Raw genomic sequence first — 24052 nt, 5'->3', positions numbered from 1 at the left:
GAAGCAGCAGGAGCACGAACAGTGAAACACGAGGCATTGTGTTAAGTCTTCCCTCCCTATTAGGTAACTACTGCTTTGAAATAATATGCTGAGATCTTCAAGTTCTCTGTTAAAAGATTTTGTATTTTGTATCATTTCAGAGAAGCAACTATTTTTTTGAAACAGCTAAAAACTGTTCAATTATTTGTTTGGTCAACTGACATTCATGTTTTCTTTTTATCTCCAGGAGGTTTACTCATCTGCCACTGAAAAAGATCCAAAGTTATTCTTTTGAAGGCCTTAGCAATATCATAAGAATGTAAGTTTAGTGAATGTTGAACTGTTAATTCTGAAAGTGTTCCATTTTTGTTTTAAATAATTTCAATTTAATCAGAACAAAATACTTGTATTCTACAAATATCTAAATTTCGTATTGGAAAAAGATATTTTACGGAATTAAGTGTTACCAGGATGTTGCCTGGCCTGGAGGGCTTTAGGTATGAGGAGAGGTTGGATAAACTCAGATTGTTTTCACTGGAAATACAGAGGCTTAGGGCACGACCTGATAGAGGTCTACAAAATTATGAGAGGCATAGACAGGGTGGATGATCAGACGTTTCTTCCCAGGGTAGAAAGGGTAATTAAAAGATGACACAGGTCCATTGTGAGATGGAGAAAGTGTAGGGGAGAGGTGCTGGGAAAATTTTTCACACAGAGTGTGGTGGGTACTTGGAACCTACTGTCAGTGGAGGCGGTGGAAGCAAGCATATTAGCAATGTTTAAGGCTGTATTGATAGACACGTGAACAGGACTGGGAGAGTGTGGCGAACAGAGGGATAGAAACCATGTATGGGCAATAAGTAGCGGGTCTGAATAAGGACTGGAATCAGTGTGGTCTTGATGAGCCGAAGGGCCTGTTCCTGTGCTGTATTGTATTGTATTGTATATTTGGCTTCACTCTTAGTGAGTCTTAGCTAGAGTATTTCCAATAAAGTCCTCATTTCTGCCCAAACACCATAACCTCTGGGTTTTTGTTGACCCTTCCTTTTCTTCAACTACATATTGCATCTCAGTGACATAAACTGAAGTCCGCTTTAGCTTCTATGTATGATAGTCACAACTAGCTTTATTTTCCATTCCCTCTCCAACCTTTGTATCTGACTGATATCCAGTTCCACATAATTGCCCTTTCTTACTACATATGTTTAATGCTGATTCCACTTTGCTGTGCTGCTGCTATCTCAGCTTAAAACAGATCTTCACAACGAGGATTCATCATTTAATACAAAACTGAACTGGGGAGATAGGAGCTAAGTTAGGTCATACTGAATTCTGAGCCAAAAACCTGCTTTTACAGCCACAGTATTAAATGGCTAGTCCAATGGTAATGCTATTGAACATCAAGGGGTGAAGGTCAGATTTGCTCTTAATGGAGATGGTCATTGTCTGATACTTATATGGCATGAATCTTAACGCTAACAGCCTAAGTCTGAATGTTGTCCAGGCCTTGCTGCACATGAACGCAAGGTGCTTCAGTATATGAAAATTTGCAAATGTTGTTGAACATTTTGCAATCATCACAAAGGGTTCCCACATGTGTCTTTATGATGTAAGGAAGTAGCTGAAGATAGGTTGGTCTAGGACACATGCCTGAGAATTAACCAGCAACAAGCACAACCATCTTCCATTGTACTAGGTACGATGCTAATCAACAAGAGTTTTACCATGATTCTCATTGAAACCAATTTTGCCAGGGCCGCTTGATGCTATACTCAGTCAAATGCTGCCTTGATGTCATGGGAAGTGGCTCTGACCTTGCCTTTGGAGTTCAGTTGTTTTGTCTATGTTCGGCTCAAAGCCTAAATGAGCTCAGGAGCTAAGTGATTGTTATTGAGCAAGTTGCATTTGGTCACATTGTTGATGACACCTTCCCTCAGTTTGTTGATGATCAAGAGTTGACTGATAGGTTGAACTGGTCTGGTTGAATAAGTCCTATCTTTTCTAAATAGGACATACCTGAGAAATTTACCACATTACTTGGTAGATGCCATTGTTATATCTGTACTGAAATATCTTGCCTACGTTTGTGGCTGATTGTTGTCAAAATGATGTCAGGGCCCATAGTCTTTATCATATCCTTTGACATCAGCTATTCCTTCAAAACATGTAGATCAAATAACTTGAAGCCTTGTCTCTGTGTTACTTTTGGTTGTCATGAAAGACTTGAGATGGTTTGTTCATTAGGCACTTCTAGATGAAGATTCTCATAAATGCTTCAACCTCTACTTATTCACTGATATATTGATTTTCCCTATCATTGAGGTTGGAGATTATATGCAGTTTCCTCTTCCTCCTGGTTGTTTAATAATTGATACTATTCATTGTAGTACTGCCGAGTTTACATCTGATTCTTTTGTTGTGGGATCACTTGGCTTCTCCTGCTGAATGACATGCAAATTGACCTGCATTGTATCATCTTCAGCTTGACATCTCATTTTAGGTACATCGTATAGCTCCTGGCACACCTTCCTAAACTATTCCTTGAAATAGGATTGAACTCTTAGCTTGATGATAATGGTAAAGTTAGAGATTTAACGTAATGGTTGAATAACATTCGCTGTTGATGGGCCATTGCATTTCATAGGTGTCCTAATAGGATTTGCTAGCTCTGTTCAATGTCTGATTCGTTTAGTGTGGTGGTGACGCCATGCAACACAATGGAGGTTATCCTCAATGTCAAGGCAGGAATTTGACTTCACAATGACTGTACCATGATTGCTGATGTATTTGTAATACTTGAACTTACTTTTTTACATCTGCAGTCCTTTGAAGTAGTGAATACCAAAGATTCACCACCCTTGGAGTGAAGTAATTCCTCCTCCTCTTAGTCCTAAATGGCTAGACTTTTATTTTAAGACAATCACTCCTAGTTCTACACCAAACAACCAGGATAAATGCCCTTTCTTTCCATCCACTCTGTCTATTCCTTTAAGGAAGCTGCAGGTTTCTATAAGATCACCTCTCGTTTTACTAAACCCCAAAGAATACTGGCCCAGACTCCTCATTTTATTATCATAGGACATTCCTAGCATCCTAATAATCAGTCTGGTGAACTTTCACTGCACTCTGTCTTTGACACATATGTCCTTCCTGAGGGAAACCAAAACTGCACACAACTGGTGGCCACAAATGCTAACATACCATTTGCATCACAAATTGCCATGAGTCCTATAAGTATGTGATAATTGTCAAATTTACATCTAAGATTATGATACAAGTTGCAGAAAATTACTTCCTGATTGAAATGTTCTGGCTTTGTGCTTGTGCAATAGAAATACAGTATTTGTGACCTTACCAGTCTGTCCAAGGTGGTTTTGGAGTAATGGCTTTTTATGTACAGAACTTTGTGTGTCAGTTATTTTGAAAAAGACTATTGGTATTAACTTAGGTCTGCTGTCTTGTGCCCATTTAAACACTGTGGTGCCCAGGAAATTAATGCTTTCCTTGTGTGTTGTGGCTTTAAGTCCAATGGAAAGTTGATAATGATTGAGGATATTGATTAATCATTTTAATTTTGCTTCTGCATGAGTCCAAGTAGTCAGCACCAGTATAGGAAGTATTGTTAGTACATGACTATAACACCTCATAAATTTGTAAGAAAGAAAAGTTTCTGAAAATGGAAACCATCCTTAAATTCTCAAAAGAGCACTCAAGAAAAAAATGATCTTGACCTCTGGATCATATGACTGACTTCGAGTAATGGAACTCCCTTGCAGTGTAGCATGATTGAGAGATGGAGGAGAGACAACACAAAAAAGAATAAACTGCTCACAAAAGGAAGAGGAGCTAGAAAAGACTCTCAGTAGGATTTCTTTCAGGAGCATTTCTGTTCTCTCACACATAAATCTTGAGCAATGTGTACATTATCTGTGTTTTCCATGAAAAACTCACAGATCACTGTCACTGTCACTCTTGCAGCCAGACCTGCAACTGAGCAGGGCAAGGACAGTGCATTCTGTAGACATAATGATGACCATGGCCATGAATTTTTTCACATGGATGCCCTTCTAGCAGGACAAGACATCATCTCCAGTGTTTTCCAGTTTGCTGTCCACTAATCCACAAAGGAGTGACAGATGTTCTTTATTCCAGGAAAGGAGAGTTCATTGCATCTTCTCTGATCAGAGGGAAGCACATGGAGCTTGCATATGGGTCTTGCCAGGATAATCAGCTTCCACATGGTACAAGTTGCCATTAGCTGCCTGTAGCAGGATCTGCAACTAATGCAATCCAAAAACAGAGATATTCCATTACTGTCAAGGGTACTATTTGCTGAATATACAGTTGGTATGTTCCGAACATCAGTACATCAATTGGTGAATATCTGATATCCTGGAGGAAATCATGATGCTTTTTTTCTACATCATTCCGCTGTTCTCTGGGCCCCTTGACCCCTATGGACCCCTCCATATTCTTGGACAGTGTTTGGAGATACAAGAACAATTTTCATCAAAACTTAAGTTTCAGATGTTTGGAATCACCTTCAGTAATCAAAGCTGGCTATCATGAAATTACGTAAGTACACCTGCTTTGATCTGGGGTTGAACTGGCACCTTAGTAGCAATAATCTTTCAACGTTGTTGTGTTTCTCTACTAGTACAACCTGTACCTATTTCTCATTTAACCTCAGCTAAGTACCTGGTTGATGGTTAAATAACTTTATCAACGAACCCATGCACTTTTGTCCCTCTCACTGTGTTCTAGTGTTTCATTTAGCATTTGTCACCTGTTGCTCTGGCTACCTGTAAGATAGAAATCTTCCTTAAAATATCACAGTGTTCCTAAATATTTGTCTTCCATCTTGATACTATTTGAAAATATTGAGAGCTTAACTCACTGTTCAACTCAATATGGTCAGAAATCACATGACAGCAGGCCATAGCCCAACAGGCTTATTTGAAAACACAGGAGCCTCAGTCCTTCTTCAGGAGTTAGTGAGTGAGGTTGTAACAGACTCAGAATTTATAAGTAAAAGATCAAAGGGTCACACCATTGATGAGGATGTATTAAACAAACCTCAGATGCTGTTAAATCTATAATCAGTTAGAAGGTTTTAATTGATTAATATGTACGTGTAAATCTTCAAATTCCTTTCAAGTCACTGTCCTGTGAGAACATATTTTAGGTCAAACAATGCCTTTTAGGTGTGATAACAAAGTGTGGAGCTGGATGAACACAGCAGGCCAAGCAGCATCTCAGGAGCACAAAAGCTGACATTTCGGGCCTAGACCCTTCATCAGAGAGGAGGATGGGGAGAGGGAACTGGAATAAATAGGGAGAGAGGGGGAGGTGGACCGAAGATGTAGAGAAAAGAAGATAGGTAGAGAGGAGAGTATAGGTGAGGAGGTAGGGAGGTGATAGGTCAGTCCAGGGAAGATGGACAGGTCAAGGAGGCGGAATGAGGTGGTCGGTAGGAAATGGAGGTGCGGCTTGAGGTGGGAGGAAGGGATGCGTGAGAGGAAGAACAGGTTAGGGAAGCGGAGACAGGCTGGGCTTGTTTTGGGATGCAGTGGGGGGAGGGGTCAAGCTGGGCTGGTTTTTGGTGTGATGCCTTGTTTAGAATCTGTTTGTGTTTTGGTTTGGAGTCAGACTAGTTTAATTACTAAAATAGGAATTTATAAAACACCACATTGACCAACTGTCTATAAATTGTGTGTTTATTGGACAATTGATATATCTGCAAGTATAAATTCACCCCATAGATTCCCTTGTGTGTGTGCCCACCTCAGTCCAACACCAGCATGTCCACATCACAACGCAATATGCATTCAAAAATATTAGCATCAACCATTGGGCACACACAGAATAATTTCAGACTTTGAAGATGATGCAAAATTCAGAAAAAGTAACAAATAATGAGCAAAATTGTAATAAAGTTCGGAAGGAGACAAATTAATGAAATGAGAATACATGGATCAGATGCAATTTAACAGAAACACAAAGTGAAGCATTTGGATTGGAAAAATAAGGAGTATATAAACCAATCCACATTAACAATCTATATTTTATAGAGTGCCTATGATGTAATGAATCAGCCCAAGGTACTTCATGGGAGTTTTAAGAAGCACAGAACCACAGAATCAGATATTTGGGCAATGGCCAAAGGCTTGGTGAAACTGATGGACTGTAAGCAAGGTTTTAAAGGCAGAACGGAAGATAGAGAGCTGGAGAGGTTTAAGCAAAGACTCCTGGAATTACATTATCCACTTTCCAATCCCCAGCAATCTTTCCTGAATTTTACAATTTCACACAAATACAGTTAAATGATTTTTTGGGTGCGAGTTGTTTGGAACAGATACTTTGCTTCAAGAGCATCTGACCTTTTTACATTTGTTATTTGTCTAAGCTTCTGCCACAGTTCTGAAAGATGGATGCATAAACCAGTTACTAGTGGAAAGAAAGCAATCTCATTGTCATAAAATAAAACTAAATCGTATCTTACCTATTTGCATGAAATATTAGGATCCTCTACAATCTCAAGGTGTAAACAGGGTTCAGCATTTAAAAAGGCAAAAAATAAATCTTATAGTAGCATTTTTAAATTCACTTCTGGGATCTGGATATTGCTGGCTAGCCAGCATTTATTGTCTATCCCTAGCTGCCCTTCAGAAGGTGGTGCCATCTTGAACCACTGCAGTCCATATGTTATAGGTTGACCCACAATTCCCTTAGGCAGGGAATACCAGGATTTTGACCCAGTGACTGTGAAGGAATGGTGATACATTTCTAAGTAAGTATGATAAGTAGCTTGCAGGGGAACTTGCAGACTGTGGTGTTCCCATGTATCTGCTGCCTTTGTCCTTCTAGACAGAAGTTGTTGTGAGTTTGGAAGGTACTGTCCACTAAGGATCTTTGGTGAATTTCTGCAATGCATCTTATAGATAGTACACATTACTCAGTGGTGGTAGGAGTGGATACTTGTCGATGTGGTACCAATAAAATGTGCTGTTTTGACCTGGACGGTGTCAAGCTTCTTGAGGATTGTTGGAGCTGCACCCATCCCTGCAAGCACAGAATATTCCATCATATTCCTGACTTGTGCTTTGTACATGTTTTGGGGAGTCAGGAGATGATTTAGTCACTGCAGTATTTTTAGCCTCTGACCTGGTTTTGTAGCCACTTTGTTTATATGGTGAGTCCAGTTGAGTTTCTAGTCAATGATAACACCAAAGATGTTGATAATGGAGGATTCAGTGATCATGACAACATTGAATGTCAAGGAATGGTGGGTAGATTGTCTCTAATTGCAGATGGGAATTACCTAGCATTTATGAGGTATGAATGTTACATGCCACTTGCCAGCCCAAGCCTGCATATTGTCTTGATCTTGTTGTATTTGAACATGGACTGCTTCAGTATCTGAGGAGTCACAAATGGTGCTGAACATTGGGCAGTGATCAATGAACATCCCCACTTCTGATGTTATGCAGAAGGGAGGGTCATTAATGGAACAGCTGAAGATGGTTAGGCCTAGGACACTACCCTGAGAAACTCCTGCAGAGATATCCTGGAACTGAGGTGACTGACTTCCAACATTCATAATCATCTTCCTACTTGCTAGATATGACTCCACTTAGATGTTCCCATAAGTAAACATAATTACCTCGGCACCTTAGTAAAAGCTACTAAGAGTTTGAATTGTGGATCAATTCAATCAAAGTTTGGAGAGATGAGTTCAATTAATTTGGTGTAAATGTAATGTACATTTGTGGCATAGAAGTTAATTAAAATCGGGTGTGATCATATTGATCCCCACTTCTGAAATTAGAAATGGAACAAAAATGTGCTTTGTATTGCTGCAGTGTTTACAACCTCCAAATATATGTAAATCACATCTTTAAAGCCCCATATAAAGAAAGAAATTGCATGGAAATAAATATGCAAGAAACAATAAATGTTTTGAAAATTTTGCTTGAAGTTGATTTGCATTTATCCCTTTATATTTAAGTGGGTTTGAGTCTGTTATGAAATGCACTGGCTGACTTGCATGTTTTCATTCATGATAGCTGAAGTGACAACTTATAACTCCTATAGCAAAAGGCTGCTTAACTGGTGTTATTTTTTGACAAACTAAAACTAAACCAGTTACAGGAAATTGTGTTAAAGATTGATTGTAACATTCTGCTTCCTATCAACAATTACTTTACTTGTAGTAGTCTTTTGTGGACTGTTGGCCTGCATGAAAGGCATATCTTTTTCAGTATTTCTTTTTTGGATCAAACTTCTAGACTGAAAATATTCAAACATCCTAAAAATGTATCAGGGAGATCACAATGTACAACTAACACATGTATGTTACTTCTGTCAGAAACTGCACACAAAGTTTGTGCTGCCAGTTCACCTTTATGATAAACCAGGCAGCCAATGCTAAATTTGCTATTGAGGGTGGCATGACTCAGCAGGGGGAAAAGCTGAAACAAGTTGAACCTAGCCTGCACTGATAATTGCGTATTAACTGTATGTGGGCAATGGGCATTTACTGTTGTTTCACAAGTCAGATTTCCTTTATTACTTCATTTGAGTTTACAGAATTAGTCCTTTTGTTAATTGATCCCTCCTCCCTTCCATCCTATGACAGATCCTCCTTTTCTGTTCATCCTTGCCCCTTCTCAATGGCATCAAACCTATTTCCATCTCTAACATTTGCAGTATCTGATGAAAAGTCATTGACCTACAAAGTGAACTTTTTATCTTCACAGATACTGCCAAATCCAGTGAGTATTTCTCGCATTTTCTGTTATTATTTCATATTGCTAGCAATTGTTGAACTGTTTTGTTTATTCGAAGATAAATCCAAAGCCTGTTCGTCTAAACGATTTTCATATAATGATGTAGAATTGGAAAAGTGTTAAGTTGGATTGTTATACAGTGGACCTGAATAAGTAGTTGTTTTGACCACTAAACTGTACACAATCAGAGTGAATCATTGATAAATCAGAGTTAATTAGAACTTCATGTATTAGGAGCAGTTGAATATGGTTTTGGTTGAATGGAATTCTATGTTTAGACCTGAACTACTCTTTAATCAGCTTTGTGTATGAGTAAAGTTGGCTTAATATAGTAAGAGATGGCTGGATAGTTGTCTTCAAAAAAGATTTGGTGGTTAGCTGCCTGCTCGGTTTGAACACCATGTACTAGAGCATGAGAGGACAGAACTCTTGGGACAGATAAGCACATAAGAAATTGATTGTTTACCAGAATGTAAAGTGACAATGACTGTGAGTTTACAAAAAAAAATTTAAAGCAAAAAATAAGTAATGGTAGGACAACATGACACAAAATTTCAGAGCAAAAAAAAGGATATTTTACACTAGCTTAACACTGTGCACAAGGTTCTTTAACCTTTGAAAGTGGTTTAGTAGAAACTCTGCTACTCATTTACCCTAGGCCCTATGTTCAAAGGTGTTCATGCAGGAAGTGTGTGCCTAGTGGCACTGCCCATCAATGAAGAGCTGTCAGCCTCTGATTGGTGACAGCTCCTGGATTGGGGATTCCTTCCATATGGGTCTTTGATCCTGGGAAGGCCTACTACTGCTTAAAACTGGCACTTAATGTACCATATCTTCCCCAAGAAGACCATCGAGTGCTCCCCTTGTCTCTGTAGTACTTGTGAGACCCCATGTTGGCTCCGCTAAACATGACCCATTGTGTGAGAAGTGCAATTTTCTGAAGCTTGATTATTTATGATGACTTCTGTTTTATATTGGATTTTACATACTAATGACACTAGATGCTCAAAAATATCCATCAAAAGTTCTATTCGTCAAGCTCACTGTAAATTTAATGAAATTCTAGGGCATTGACACTTGCAGTGAATAAACCTCCACTTATCATTATATAGGTCTCCCACAATAAAAAAAAATGCAAAAAATGAATTTTGAATTGAACCTTGTTTGTAGCTATCCAGAATTATGACAGTAAGAAAGATTTGTAATCAATTACAGCAAAAAAACTTCAGAATGTGTTGCAGGCATCAGAAGTGGAATAAATATTGGAAGGGAGAGTGCAACATTTACTCAATGTTTTTAATAGTTGTCCTGAAGTAAGATCACACTGTGTAAAATACACGAGCTTGTTGCCCATAAAATCCCCGAACAGAAATAATGATGGATGCAAAATCCACCTGAATCCTAACAGTATCACAGCTTTTAATAGCAAAATTAAAGTCAATTAAAGAAACATAATTAAACATGTAAGGGAACAGAACAACTTGATTTACTTCTTTCTCTGATTCAGACTAGGTACAATATGGTTGAATGGGCTCCCATTCTATAATATTTTCATTCTATGAATGCCTTCCTTTGGATATGCAAATAATTGTTGTGGCATTTTAAGTAAATTGGGAAAGATTAAAATAAAACACTAGTGAAGTGTTTTTAGACTGTTTTTATAGGCTTATTTTTCTCAATTTCCAACCAACCCCTTAAACCCATCTAAACTCGCAACCCCTAACAAGTGTGAGATGTTCATGGGTTGTTTCATGACCAGGATGTAGATTATCTATTAAGTTACTTCACTGCTATACCCAGAATGCCAGACCTCTCCCAGGCATATCCCTACTGAAAGAACTCCAGAGAGAACAGTATCCCATCACCAAGTCACCCTTTATTTACACATGGAGAGTCCTTGACACTGATACAGCTCCCTCAGAGGCAGCTGTCAGAGTGTCAGTTCCTGGCTAACACTCCAGTTTGTTTGTGTCAGCCAGGAATCCCTGATTGGACCAGATTAATAGCCCAATCAGGTATCTCATATTCTAAGGGGCCTACCTGGCTGACTTCATTACAATCAGAACACCAACTTTCGGAACTTTCTCCTTCTCTCTCCCATCTTTCCTTGTGTCTTCCCAATTGTAAAAAAATGACAAGGGTCTGTGCAAAGGATTACTCATAAGATCAATTTTCTGCTCCCTGAAACCACCTAACTTCCTTTATTCCTCCTAATGCTACCTGACAATGCAAATAATTCGCTCTCCTCTGCAACTGTCAACCACCCATTCAAAACCACTGCCATCATGCTTCTGCTGACGAAAGACACCCTCTGTGCCAGTTTGTCGCTATCCATCAGTAACTATTGATCCTCAGCATGCCTGCCTCAGTCTTCTTAGAGACTCAATCTTTATCCTGGCGTCACAGAATTATAGAGTCATAGAGGTGTACAGCACAGAAACAGACCCAGCTTGTCCATGTTGACCAGATTGCCTAAATCAAATTAGTCCCATTTACCTATGTTTGGCCCTATCCCTCCAAACCTTTCCTATCTATGTTCCTGTTCAAATGTCTTTAAATGTTGCAATTGTACCCAACACTACCACTCCCTCTGGCAACTCGTTCTATATATGGCACTGCCTTCTGTGTAAAAAAGTTGCCTCTCAGATCCCTTTTAAAACTGCCCCTTCTCACTTTAAACTTATGCCCTCTAGTTTTGGACTCCCCTACCCTGAGGTAAAGACCTTGACTATTCACATTATCTATGCTTCACATGATTTTATAAACCTTTATAAGGTCATCCCTTGGCCTCCCAGGCTCCAGGGGAAGAAGTCCTGGCCTGCCCAGCCACTTGACACTCTCCTAGTTCTCTCAAGTCTTTGAAACCTGCTCTTTCAAAATATGCTGAATGTTGTGATCCCAATGCAATTCTGGTCCTGGGACTCCTTCAAAATATGTATAAGTCTCAAAAATGTCTCAAAGTTTATTAGTTTATATTCCCATTAATGCCACGTGGCGTGATGTCATTATTTAAATAAAATGACTCACTCGCAATGAGCAATGCCACTGAAGATTGACTAGTAGATCAAAGTTTTACCATAAGCTGTAGAAATAGTATTAGAAAATATTAGGTTGTTATTCTTGAAAGTAGTTCTTAGGTGTAAGAGATATTTCTGATACTAAGCTTGGGATTTAAAACCCTGCTGATTGTCAGCAAGAAGGGCAGGCTGAAAGAGCATTCTCCATGGTTTTAGAATCAGGTCAAAGTCACCATAAGTATGGGACGGCCGTATGAAACCACCGCTAGTACTCAATGATAAATATCAGCCTAGCATAGTCCTACAAAATGATCCAGATAAAATATTCTATTCATAAGCATTTTTTAAATTCAGCTCCAGTTTAGATGAGAATGTAGAATAATAATTTTTCAGGTGATAGAATAAATTGTTTCTTTTATGTATCCTTATCTTTCAGTGATATTTCCCAGAGTGATTCTTTGGAGAGAATTGAACCTAAAGCCTTCGTTGATCTTCTGGATTTAGTGGAACTGTAAGTGACTTTGTAAATTTAATCTGCAAATACAAAATCAATTTGACCTTAATACCATGGCGGCTGAAGGTTTCAAATCCTTCAGGATTGAAACTACCTGGTGCCGTAGGACTAATCTTGAGGGTAAGACCTGGAGGAAATTTTGATGTGCGGGTGCCAGACCAGTGAGTTTTGTAATGATCTGCCAGCAAAGGCAACAACTATGCACTAGTCATGCTTGGCCAAGTTGAATAAACCCACTTGTAGCAGGTTTGGATGATCCAGTGACAGATAGGCCCTATTCTGAGGAAATGCTGACAGCTAAAGGCAATTGGTCAGGTTCTAGAACATAGAACATAGAACAGTACAGCATAATACAGGCCCTTCGGCCTACGTGGTTGAACCAAACTTTTACCCTAAACCCAAGGTCTATCTAACCTCCACCCTCACGTTATACAATCATCCATATGTCTATCTAATAGCTGCTTAAATGCCCCTAATGAAGATGATTGCACTACCCATTCTAGCAATGCATTCCACGCACCTACCACTCTCTGAGTAAAGAACCTACCTCTGACGTCTCCCCTATATCCACCTCCACTCATTTTAAAACTATGTCCCCTCATAATAGCTACGTACATCCTAGAAAAAAGTCTCTGGCTGTCAACTCTATTTGTACCTCTGATCATTTTGTATACCTCCATCGAGTCACCTCTCATCCTTCATCGTTCTAAAGAAAAGAGCCCGAGCTCTCTCAATCGTTCCTCGTAACACCTTCCCTCCAATCCAGGCAACATCCTGGTAAATCTCCTCTGCAACTTTTCCAATGCTTCCACATCTTTCTTGTAATGAAGCAACCAGAACTGGACACAATACTCCAGATGTGGCCGAACCAGGGTTTTGTATACCTGGAGCACAACTTCACAGCTCTTGAACTCACTCCCTCTATTAATGAAAGCTAACACACCATACGCCTTCTGAACAATTCTATCCACCTGGTTGGCAGCTTTCAAGGAACTGTGGACATGAACCCCAAGATCACTCTGCTCCTCCACACTGCCAAGATTCTTTCCATTAACCCTGTATTCTGTTTTTAAATTTGTTCTTCCAAAATGAATCATCTCACACTTTTCAGGGTTAAACTCCATCAGCCACTTCTCAGCCCCGCTCTGCATCCTATCAATGTGCCTTTGTAACCTAGAACAGCCCTCCGCACTATCCACAATTTGACCCACCTTCGTATCATCCGTGAACTTACTAATCCACCATTCCACTCTTACATCCAAATCATTTACAAAAATCACAAATGGAAGAGGACCCAGAACTGATCCTTGTGGTACACCACTAGTAACTGAGCACCATGTTGAATATTTGCCATTCATCTACCACCCTTTGTCTTCCAAGGGTCAGCCAATTCTGAATCAAATCTGCCACATTTCCCCCATGCCATGCCTCCTTACTTTCTGCACAAGCCTACCATGGGGAACCTTATCAAATGCCTTACTTATATGCATGTATACCACATGCACTGCTCTACCTTCATCCACATGTTTTGTCACCTCTTCAAAGAATTCAATAAGGTTTGTAAGGCATGATCTACCCCTCACAAATCCATGCTGATTATCACAAATCAAACTGTGCCTTTCCAAGTGATCATAAATCCTATATCTCAGAGCCCTTTCCAATAATTTGCCCACCTTTGAAGTAAGACTAACTGGCCTTTAATTTCTGGGTTATCCCTATTCCGTTTTTTGAACAAGGGAATGATGTTTGCCACTCGCCAACCTTCCGGCACTATACCTGTCGACAGTGACAACAAAAACATCATTGCCAAAGGCCCTACGATCCCTTCCCTCGCTTCCCATAGAATCCTTGGAGAAATCCCATCAGGCCCTGGTGATTTATCTATCTTCAAGTTCCTCAAAATTCGTAGTACATCTTCCTTACTAACATCCACCTCTTCTAGCCTACCATCCTGTTTCACACTGTCCTCCCCTACAACTAGGTCCCTCTCAGTTGTGAATACCAAAGAAAAGTATTCATTAAGGACCTCTCCTATTTCTTTAGGATCCGTGCACAAAATCTCTTTACAATCCTTGTTCGGCCCTACCCTTCTCTGGTCATTCACTTATTCCTCATGTACGTGTAAAAAGCCTTGGAGTTTTCCTTGATCCCATCTGCCAAGGTTTTCTCATGCCCCATTATAGCTCTCCTAAGCCCTTTCTTCAGCTCCTTCCTGGCTAACTTGTATCCCTCTAGAACCTTTTCCGTTCCATGTTTCCTAAATCTTATTTAAGCATCCTTCTTCCTCTTAACCAGTCGTTCGACCTGTCTTGAACCAAGGCTCTCTCACTTGACTGCATCTTCCCTGCCTGCTAGGGACAAACATATCGAGCGCACGCAGTATGCATTCCTTTAAACAATGTTCAAATTTCTATAATGGCCTTCCCTGACAGCATCTGTTCCCATTTTATGTTACCCAGTTCTTGCCTAACAGAATTATAATTACCCTTCCCCCAGGTGTAAACCTTACCCTGCTATATATACCTATCCTTTTCCACGACTATTGTAAAAGTAACATAGTTATGATCACTACTACCAAAATGCTCTCCAACCATCAGGTCTAACACATGGCCTGGTTCTTTGCCAAACACCAAATCCAATGTGGCCTCTCCTCGTGTTGTTCTATCTATGTACTGTGTCAAGAATCCTTCCTGAATGCACTGGACAAAATCTATTCCATCTAAACTTGTACAACTAAAAAGTTTCAAAATCAATATTTGGAAAGTTGAAGTCACCCATGACTACAACCCTGTGACTTCTGCACCTTTCCAGTATCTGCCTCCACTTCTCTGCAACTATTAGGGGGGTCTGTAAAAAAACCCCAAAAAAGTGACTGCTCCTTTCTTGTTCCTGACCTCAACCCAAACTGACTGTAGACATATCATTCTTGAACTGCCTTTCAGTAGCTGCTATACTAGCCCTGATTAGCAATGTCACTCCACTGCCTCTTTTATCATGCTCCCTATTTCTTTTAAAGCATCTAAATCCCAGAACTTCCAACAGCCATTCCTGTCCCTGAGTTACCCAAGTTTCTGTCATGGCCACGACATCATAGTTCCAAGTACAGACCCATGCTGTAAATTTATCTGCCTTATTTCTGATACTTCTAGCATTGAAATATACACACTTCAAACCACCTCTGTGTCCACAATTTCGCTCCATCAACTGCATTTCTTTATTAACAACCTCACTCCCTAGGAAAGGTTCTGTCTAGGGATGGGGTGGTGTTGAGTGTTGGGGGAGTTTGGAGGCTCAGGTTTATGTTTTTACGTTTCCTCTTGTCTTGCACTGGAGGTGCAGGAATCAGTGAATCACAGCTTAAGCCATAGGTCATGGCAGTGTTGACCACATTCTAGTTTAAGAAAGTAAAACCCTATCCGATGGTGGTTCAAGGTAAAGCCATCTTTCCCTTCCTTTCTCCTACAGCAGTGGTCTCCATCTTTCGCTAGCGGGATTCTCTCTAATTGGCCCTTCAAACTCAAGAACACACATGTCTTTGTTAATTTAAAGATGGATGCCAAGATTGTCAATTAGAAGGTTGCCTCTCAGGAGATTGCATTATTGATGCCTTTCCAAGAAGTGCAGGGTCAAGATGTGGACACCATCCTTCCACCATTACTTTTAAGGGGCATAATATTCCCTAATGAAGCATGCAAACAATTCAGATTTGAAATTAAGCAATGTAGAATTTAGTATAATCCTTCATTGGCATAATTGTTACTGATTGTGAACCATTAAACTGCAGCACCTTTAAAATGACACCTTATTTTTTCAGCTGCGTCATTATTTTGATCGTTGGTTGCAGTTGCCTGCTAAGCCTCTAACAGCTTTGCAACAATCATTTCCATGACAAAAATCTCAATTTAGAGGTCAATTGTGGGAATGAAATGAATGAAGAAGCATATCAAATTTTTAGATAAGGTTACCATGTAGAATATAAAACAGATTTTCAGCTGTAACCTATTAACACTGTGTTTGCAAATGGTAGTGTCCCTGCCTCTGGATTGGGAGGCCTAGTTTCAAGTCCCACCTGCCCCAGAGGTGCTTGATAGGCACTCTAAACAGGTTGATTTTAAAATGCATTAAGGGTCCCTCTTTTAGCAAGGTGGTAGTGTCCCTACCCTGGACTGAGAGACACAGGTTCAAGTCCCACCTGTTCCAGAGACATGCAATAACATCTCTTAAACAGATCGATTAGAAAAATAGGTTAAATAAAAAATGTAAATGAAAGGTCACTGAGGTGCTTTGTCTGAGGAAGAAATGTGACTTCCTTTATTGAGCAGAATCAACTTTCTGGGCTGGTAACATGCAAACGTAACAGGAGCACGATTAGACCATAGGACCCATCCAATCTGTTCTACCATTCAACAGGATTGTTACCGAACTTTAGCTTCAACTCCACATTCCTGCCTACTTCCCAAATCATTTGATCCAAAGATTCACAGCTTCTTCAGCATCGAACTTTTCCACATCTCAGTGCTAAATGATTTGTCCCTTATTTTGAAGCTGTGGGCCAATGTTTAGGATTTCCCAGTCAGGGAAACAACCTTCCTCTCAGACGTCCTTTAGAATCTTTTATCGTCAAAAGGGTTTAAGTTCTTGCATGATGATATTGAAACAAGCTGCAATGTAGCTAACATAGAGCTAAATGTAATCTTGGAAGAAATTCGCTAAGAAATTGTTGTTTTTAAAAATGAAATGAAGATAAGGTTTTAGAAGCCTGAATTATGGTATGTTATGCTCACTACTTTCTCTGTTGCCCTTTTACTTTCTTTTAGAATAAATGTCCATTAGAATAAATTCAGAAATCATGCCTTCTTTGCTGTGAGCTGCTCTAAGGGGAAACAGTTCAGAGAATTCACCCTACAGTATTAAGTCTCTCTCTGATCTGAAGTCTGTTGAATAGTGGATCCCTGCAGAAAAATGTGTGAATTTATCATTTAATGTTTTATTTGGGGAACACCAGTATAGTTCCCTTAGCCTCCTGTGAACTCTCAATGAGAAACCAACAGAACCTCTAATTAAAGGGATAAAATTCTGGTTGATTTTTGTCGTCTTAGATATAATTCTAAGCAAGTAATCTAAGCAAGGAGATACGCTTGCAAAAAGCTTAGTTCATACAACATTGATGTATTCATCAAACTGGGGTGATGATATTCCCCAATTATTTAATGCCTGATAGAATTATTAACTAGTTACAGCAACAGCAGGAGGCTGTTCAGCCTGTTATGTCTATGCTGGCTTTCTGAAAGAGAAATTCACCAATCCCACTCTGCCACATCTTTGCTGCAATTCTTTCAGTTCAAATCAGCGCCATCCCTAGAGGATGCAGGACCCAAAGTAAAACGCAGTCTGTAGGAAGCAGTCCTCCCCAGGATCAAATCACAACGAGCAGTACACACACCCCTGTTCTTCCCCACTCCCTGGTGGCTCTCCATGAAGATCCTTTGCATTACTGATGCCTTACCACTTTCAAACTGGAAACAAAATGACAGATTACACAATATCAGTCTCATCTATTAGAAGGTCACCCTTCTTTGCTTTCTGATCTTCTTTCACAGGTGGTCCAAGCATGGGAATCCCACTGTCAACAGCCTTCACCATCATCACCCCACACCACCCACCACCTCCCCCACCCCCTTGAGTGCAAACCTCCAGATGATTGCCCCATGTGTCCTCCCATAGGGATGGTGGAGGAGAAACCTTTTTAAACAATGAGTGGTTAAGATATAGAATGTTACGTATCTGTAAAAAATGCTGTGATTCATAAATTATATAGGTCTCTTTTAGTTATAGGAAAGATGTGAAACTAGAAAGAGTTCAGAAAAGACTTACGAGGATGTGGCCAAGGTTGGAGGGTTTGAGCTAGAGGGAGAGGCTGAATAGACTGCAGCTGTTTTTCTGGGTGCATTGGAGGTTGAGGGGTGACCTTATAAAAGTTTATAAAATCATCAAGGGCATGGATAGGGTGAAAGGCCAAGGTCTTTTCACCAGGGTAGGGGAGTCCAAAACTAAAGGGCACAGGTTTAAGTTGAGAGCAGAAAGATTTAAGAGGGATCTAAGAGACAACGTTTTCATGCATAGGGTGGTGGGTGTATGGAATGAGTTGCCAGAGGAAGAGGTGGAGAGAGGTATGATTATAGCATTTAAAAGGCATCTGGATGGGTACATGAATAGGAAGGGTTTAGAGGGATATGGGCCAAATGCTGGCAAATGGAACTAGACTAATTTAAGATGTCTGGTTGGCATGGCTAAATTGGACCAAAGAGTCTGTTTCCGTGCTCAGTTAAGGCTTCAGTTGAATTTGCCTCCATCACACTATCAGGCAGAACATTCCAGATCCTAGACACGTTCTGTGAAAGAGATTTTCCTTGTGTTGAAATGACACCTTTTCCTGCCCACTTTAAATCAGTGTCCTCTGAGTTTTGACCTTTCCTCCAGCAGGAGCGGTTTCCCTCCAATTACTCTGCCAAGAAACCCATCCCTTATCAAGTCTCTTCTAAATCTCCAAGGATAACATCCTCTGTTTCTCCAAACTATCCATGTTGCTGATGTTGCTCATTCCTGGAAAAATTGTCATCTATCTTTTCTACATCTTCTCTCATGTCTTCACAATCTGAAACCAGGATTTTATGTAGGTTCACCATAAGCTCTTGTTTTGATACTTTATGCCCATATTTATAAAGCTCAGCATCCCAATATGTTTATTAGTCACTTTCTGAACCTATCCTTCCATTTTCAATGATTTGTGCATATAAAGTTGCACCTGCATCTGCTCGTGCACTCCCTTTTGAATTGTACCTTTAGTTTATATTCTCCTCTATTGTTCTTCATACCAAAATGAATTACTTCACAATTTTCTACATTAATTTTCATCTGCTACTGCATCTACTTTTAAATTATCTTAATTTCATCTATGTGTTTTAGTTTAAAGTGTTAACATTTGGCAATTTTCCCATTCTTCTGTGGACCCAACCTGTGAGAACTGGGACTAAATTAGTCAACATGAGGCCACAACTAGTTAAAACTTGACTGGCAACTGTAATTCTGAACCGGTCAAGTTCCAAAAATAAGTTATATGACTCAGTGCTAGGTTAAAGAATGAGATAACACATATTTTCATTGTTAGTGGGCCAGTGGAAATGGGTAACTCGTTAATTATTAAAAGTGGTGTTATGATTGTTATATTAATGTGTACGTAAAGTCTGCAAGTTACAGCACATTGTTGTTTTGACCTTAGGCAGCTTTGTTGCAGAATATGTGTGACATTGTAAGTTATATAAGTGTGCAGCGTGTGTTAACAATTTTGTAGAGAGATGAAACCTTATGGAATTTCAGTATATTAATGCATTATCCCTAGCAACAGAATACAGTTCCCATTTGGGATTCTTTTCATACTTGGGTTAATTATAGGAAGAAGAAAATGATGTTGAGGAAGAACTTTGGTACCAGAGAGGAAAGAGGCTTCAGATGATAATCCAAATAATTTAAATTTGAATTCCACCATGGTAATTTTAGAATTTGAATTTAGATTTTGTTGAAATAAACTCACTGCACAGAAAATTGCAAATCTGAAGCCTGTTTTGATATTGGTTGGGAAACCTACCTCTTAAGTTTCCTTTTTTTTCAAAAAAGCAACTAGCATTATTACAACACCTTGTGTAGAATCATAGAATCTTTTCAGTGCGGACACAAGCCATTTCAACCCGTCAAGTCCACACCGAACCTCTGAAGAACGGTGACCCAGACCAACCCTATCCTTGTAATGCTGCATTTCCCATGGCTATTCCACCTTAACTAAAGGTCTGTGGATTGTGTGAGGAAGACCATGCAGACACAGGCAGAATGTTCAAACTCCACACAGACAGTGACCCAAGGTGGAATTGAATCCAGGTCCCTGGCACTGTAAGGCAGAAGTGCTAACCACTGAGCCACAGTGCCACTTTGGAAGAAAACAATATAAAGACAGTGGGATGGAAATTGTGTGTTGTTCTTCCAACCTAGCATCTTAACTTCATGCAAATAACTTTATGCAATGTTTCCAGAATGTCTCCTGAATTTGTGGCAGGAGATCAGGAAGACCTATGCAGAAATTTTGTCCTACTATTAGGTAAAATAACAAATATTCATGGAAAATTAAGTTGTAATTGAAGTTCCATGTTCAAATGATCCTATCCAGCTTTAATCTCACTTTACGAGTATTTAGGGTGGCACATAAAAGTTATTTTCTCCAAGATTTCAAATTTAATATGAAGCCACAAACACCGAGTCTCTCCATGTTTACATATCATGATTCTTCTTGTAGATGTTACATCTACAATAGTTTGTACTAACACTTTAAAGCAGAAATGGAGAAATTTGCAATTTTAGTAAATTATTGCAATAAAAGAGTTTCCACAGTTCTCAAAATCCCTTTACTACTAAGCATCTAGTTGAATTTTAAGGAGTAATAAATAGGTAGAATGCTTTACTATGGCACATTGAAGACTCAGAACATTGCACCCAAGTACTGGAACATGGGTCTAAAAGAAGAGAAAAAATACAAGATAGTAAATCTCCTTGTACTTAATTTTTGGAATATAACTCTCTCCATAGCACTAACAAAAAAGAATATATATTTTGAAATGGACAGATCAAAACTGCATGCATTGCTCCAGGTGTCATCTCTCCATGACCAAGTATGATATTCCTTGTTTTATATTGAAATAACTCCACAGAGACCGGTATCATGTCACCAAGTCACTCTTATTTACTTGTACATAGTACACTGGCTGTGGCCAGCCAGCTTGGAGTCAGTCCCCTGAACTGAGGAGATTCTAAATCTCCTGTTCATACTTTTTTTACAGTAAAAACACCAGATGTGTAAATAACTTTATTGAAAGTCCACCACCAGGAAAAACGCCCATGTAACTAAAAAACCAGTAGCAAGCAGAGCTCCCTGGGGCAATGCCTATGCAAATGTAAAGGCAAAGGAGAGGGTAGGGATCAAATTAAAATAGAATTGGAGGAGGAAATAAAGCACTCCACACCCCATTGTGTCCTGCTGTCCTGAAAGATATCAAGAGTATGGGCAGTCACCCAGTGCTACTTCTCCAGCGACACCCAGGCACAAACGTAGCCACAGATAAGGAGTAAGCAGTCAGCCGTAATATCTCCTGTTCATGTAGATCGGCCAGGGCTTTCCTGATTGGCACAGGTGAACAACCCCAATCAAGAACTTAGTAGTCAATGAGGTCCACCTGGTTCCAATCACTATACCCCTCCCCACGTAAGTCTGGGGATGTGGGCCCGGTCTTTCTCGTAGCTTTTCATGCTATGTCTTCACCCCAGATCCAGTCCCCCTGACTCGGACTCTAACTCTGGCAGCGTGTACCAGACCATAGCCCATCTCTTGCATCTGAAGTGTCTCAGGAGAGTTTCCTCCTCTTCTTCCAGTGGTAGCAGTATAGAGGCTGCCTCTGAAGTTTCCTCGATACTAGATGGAGGGGGAGAACCTACAGTTTCTGATCAGTTTTCTGGCTGTTCTGAGGGGCCAGGTATGTTTTGCTCCTGCCCTGTTTGCGAGGTAATGGTTTTCAGTTTGTCCATATGTTTGTTGAGGACTGTATCACCTGCCTAAACTTTGTAAGTCACGGGACCCGATCTCCCGTCAACCAAGCCTCATACCCATTACAGGGCCATTTCCTCGATTCCAGCACAAAACTTCATCCTCCTCGCTTAGGAGGAGGCATATAACTGACATTGGCATTCCTACTGCCTTTTCACCTTCCACCCCCTCCAGATCTGGGAATATCATGTTTAACCTCGTGCAGAGTCTTCTCTCCATCAGCAATTCTGCTGGAGCTATCCCTGTAGTTGCATTCAGTGTGGTCCTATGATTGAATAGGAACTGGGACAGTTTGGTATCAAGTGATGCTGTGAGCTACTTTTTAAGCCCACCTTAAATGTTTGGACTTATCTTTCCACTGGGCCATTGGATGATGGATGGTGTGAAACTGTCCTTATGTGCTGAATGCCATTTCACTTCAGAAAATATTCAAATTCCATGCTGGTAGACGATGCCCCTTTGTCCATGAACAATACTTCTGTGAGTCTGTATAAGGTGAAAGGTGCTTGCAGTTTCTCAAACACCATCCCTGAGTTTGCTGAACGAACTTTATGCACATCCAACTATTTGAATGAGCGCACACAATGACCAGGAACATTGAGACCATGAAAGGACCAGCAAAGTCAATTTGCAACCGAGTCCAGGGTTTACCAGACCATTCCCACGAATGTGGTGCTGCTGGTGGAACTTGAGTTCTTGTTGGCATCCTGGGTACTGCCCTACCAATGATGCAAAGTCAGCATCCAACCCTGGCCACCAGACATAACTTCTTACCAGCATCTTTACCTTGGAAATTCCTGGGCGACCCTGGTGGAGTTCAGCCAGTATCTGGAGGCAACCTTTACTCAGGACAATCACCCTTGCTCCCCATAGTAATATACCATCCTCTATGGTGATCTGGTCTCAGTGCCTCCAAAAAGGCTTCAATCCTGTTTGCGATGGTCTTCTGTTTTCCCCCTAACCACCAGCTAGTTCAGTTTCACTAGGACAGGATCTTTTTGCATCCATAGTTGGATATTGTCAGCGGTGACTGGAAGGGTGTCCAGGAAGTTTAAAACCAAATGGGTTTTTCAGGGAGGCACCACCGGTGGAGTATCTGCCAATGGGAGGTGGCTCAGGGCATCCACATTAGTCACTTGGATGGTGCTCTAACTTGTATGTGCTGAGAATAAGGGCCCAACACTGAATTCTACTGAAAGCTAAGGGCAGCACTGCCTTGTCTTCCTTCAATAGCCCTAGCAGGGTTATGTGATCTGTTACTATGACAAATTCCCATCCGTAAAGGTACTGGTGATAATTCCTCATGCCGAAGATGGCTGCCAGATCTTCCTTCTCTGTCTGGACATATTTGCGTTCGGCATCAGCCAAAGTCCAGGAAGCATATGATATCAGGTGTTCCCGTCCATTAGGCCGCCAGTGAGCCAATACTACCCCGATACTGTTCAGGGAGGTGTGGCATGTTTGCACTACCTCTCACTTCGGAGGGTAGCGGGCCAACACCTTAGATGATGAAAGCGGCATTTTCACTTCCCTAAAGGTTACTTCTCAGCTATGCAACCATTTCTAAGGCTGACCCTCTTTCAATAGCAGGTGTAAAGGTGCCAAGATGGAAGCTAGGTTACATATGAATTTTCCATAATAACTCACTAACCAAAGAAAAGAACTAAGCTCCAGTACAGATGTGGGAGCTGGGATTCATTTGATCACCCTCACTTTATCTTCCAACATGTATAGCTCAGTTTTGTCAACTCTGTAATCCAAGTAGGTCACTTGGGGTGCCTGGAGCATACATTTTCCCCTCTAAAGTGTACACCCGCCTGGGAGAAACATGTAAGCACTATGAGCAAGTTCTCCAAGTGCTTTTTATTGGTCTTCCCTATTAGTAGTACATCAATCAGATAAACGGCGACCTGGGGTAGCCCTTGTAAAATTTTCTCCATGGTCCACTGGAAAAGGCATAGGCTAATGATACCCCAAATGACAGTCTTGGATATTGACATAAACTCTATGGGTACTAACTGTAGTGTACTTCTGGGACTCCTCATCCAGTTACATTTGCAAGTAGGCATGGCTCAGATCAACTTTGTAGAATACAGCCCTCCCGCCA

At 40.4% G+C, this 24052-nt stretch overlaps 1 protein-coding gene across 1 annotated transcript in view; it reads left to right on the top strand.

Moving 5' to 3' along the window:
- The window catches only part of LOC125454874 (lutropin-choriogonadotropic hormone receptor-like), a 153638-nt gene that overhangs the window by 74781 nt on the left and 54805 nt on the right, over positions 1–24052 (top strand). Inside the window, exons 5-6 of the mRNA XM_059648852.1 lie at positions 227–298; positions 12222–12296. Of these exons, the coding sequence (XP_059504835.1) occupies positions 227–298; positions 12222–12296 (147 nt within the window). The remainder of the gene's footprint in view (positions 1–226; positions 299–12221; positions 12297–24052) is intronic.

The sequence above is a fragment of the Stegostoma tigrinum genome, chromosome 9 (assembly GCF_030684315.1).
Source record: "Stegostoma tigrinum isolate sSteTig4 chromosome 9, sSteTig4.hap1, whole genome shotgun sequence".
NCBI classification, from domain to species: Eukaryota; Metazoa; Chordata; class Chondrichthyes; order Orectolobiformes; family Stegostomatidae; genus Stegostoma; species Stegostoma tigrinum.
The sequence above is the reverse complement of the archived record's forward strand: the minus strand, read 5'-3'. Positions and strand labels throughout refer to the sequence as shown.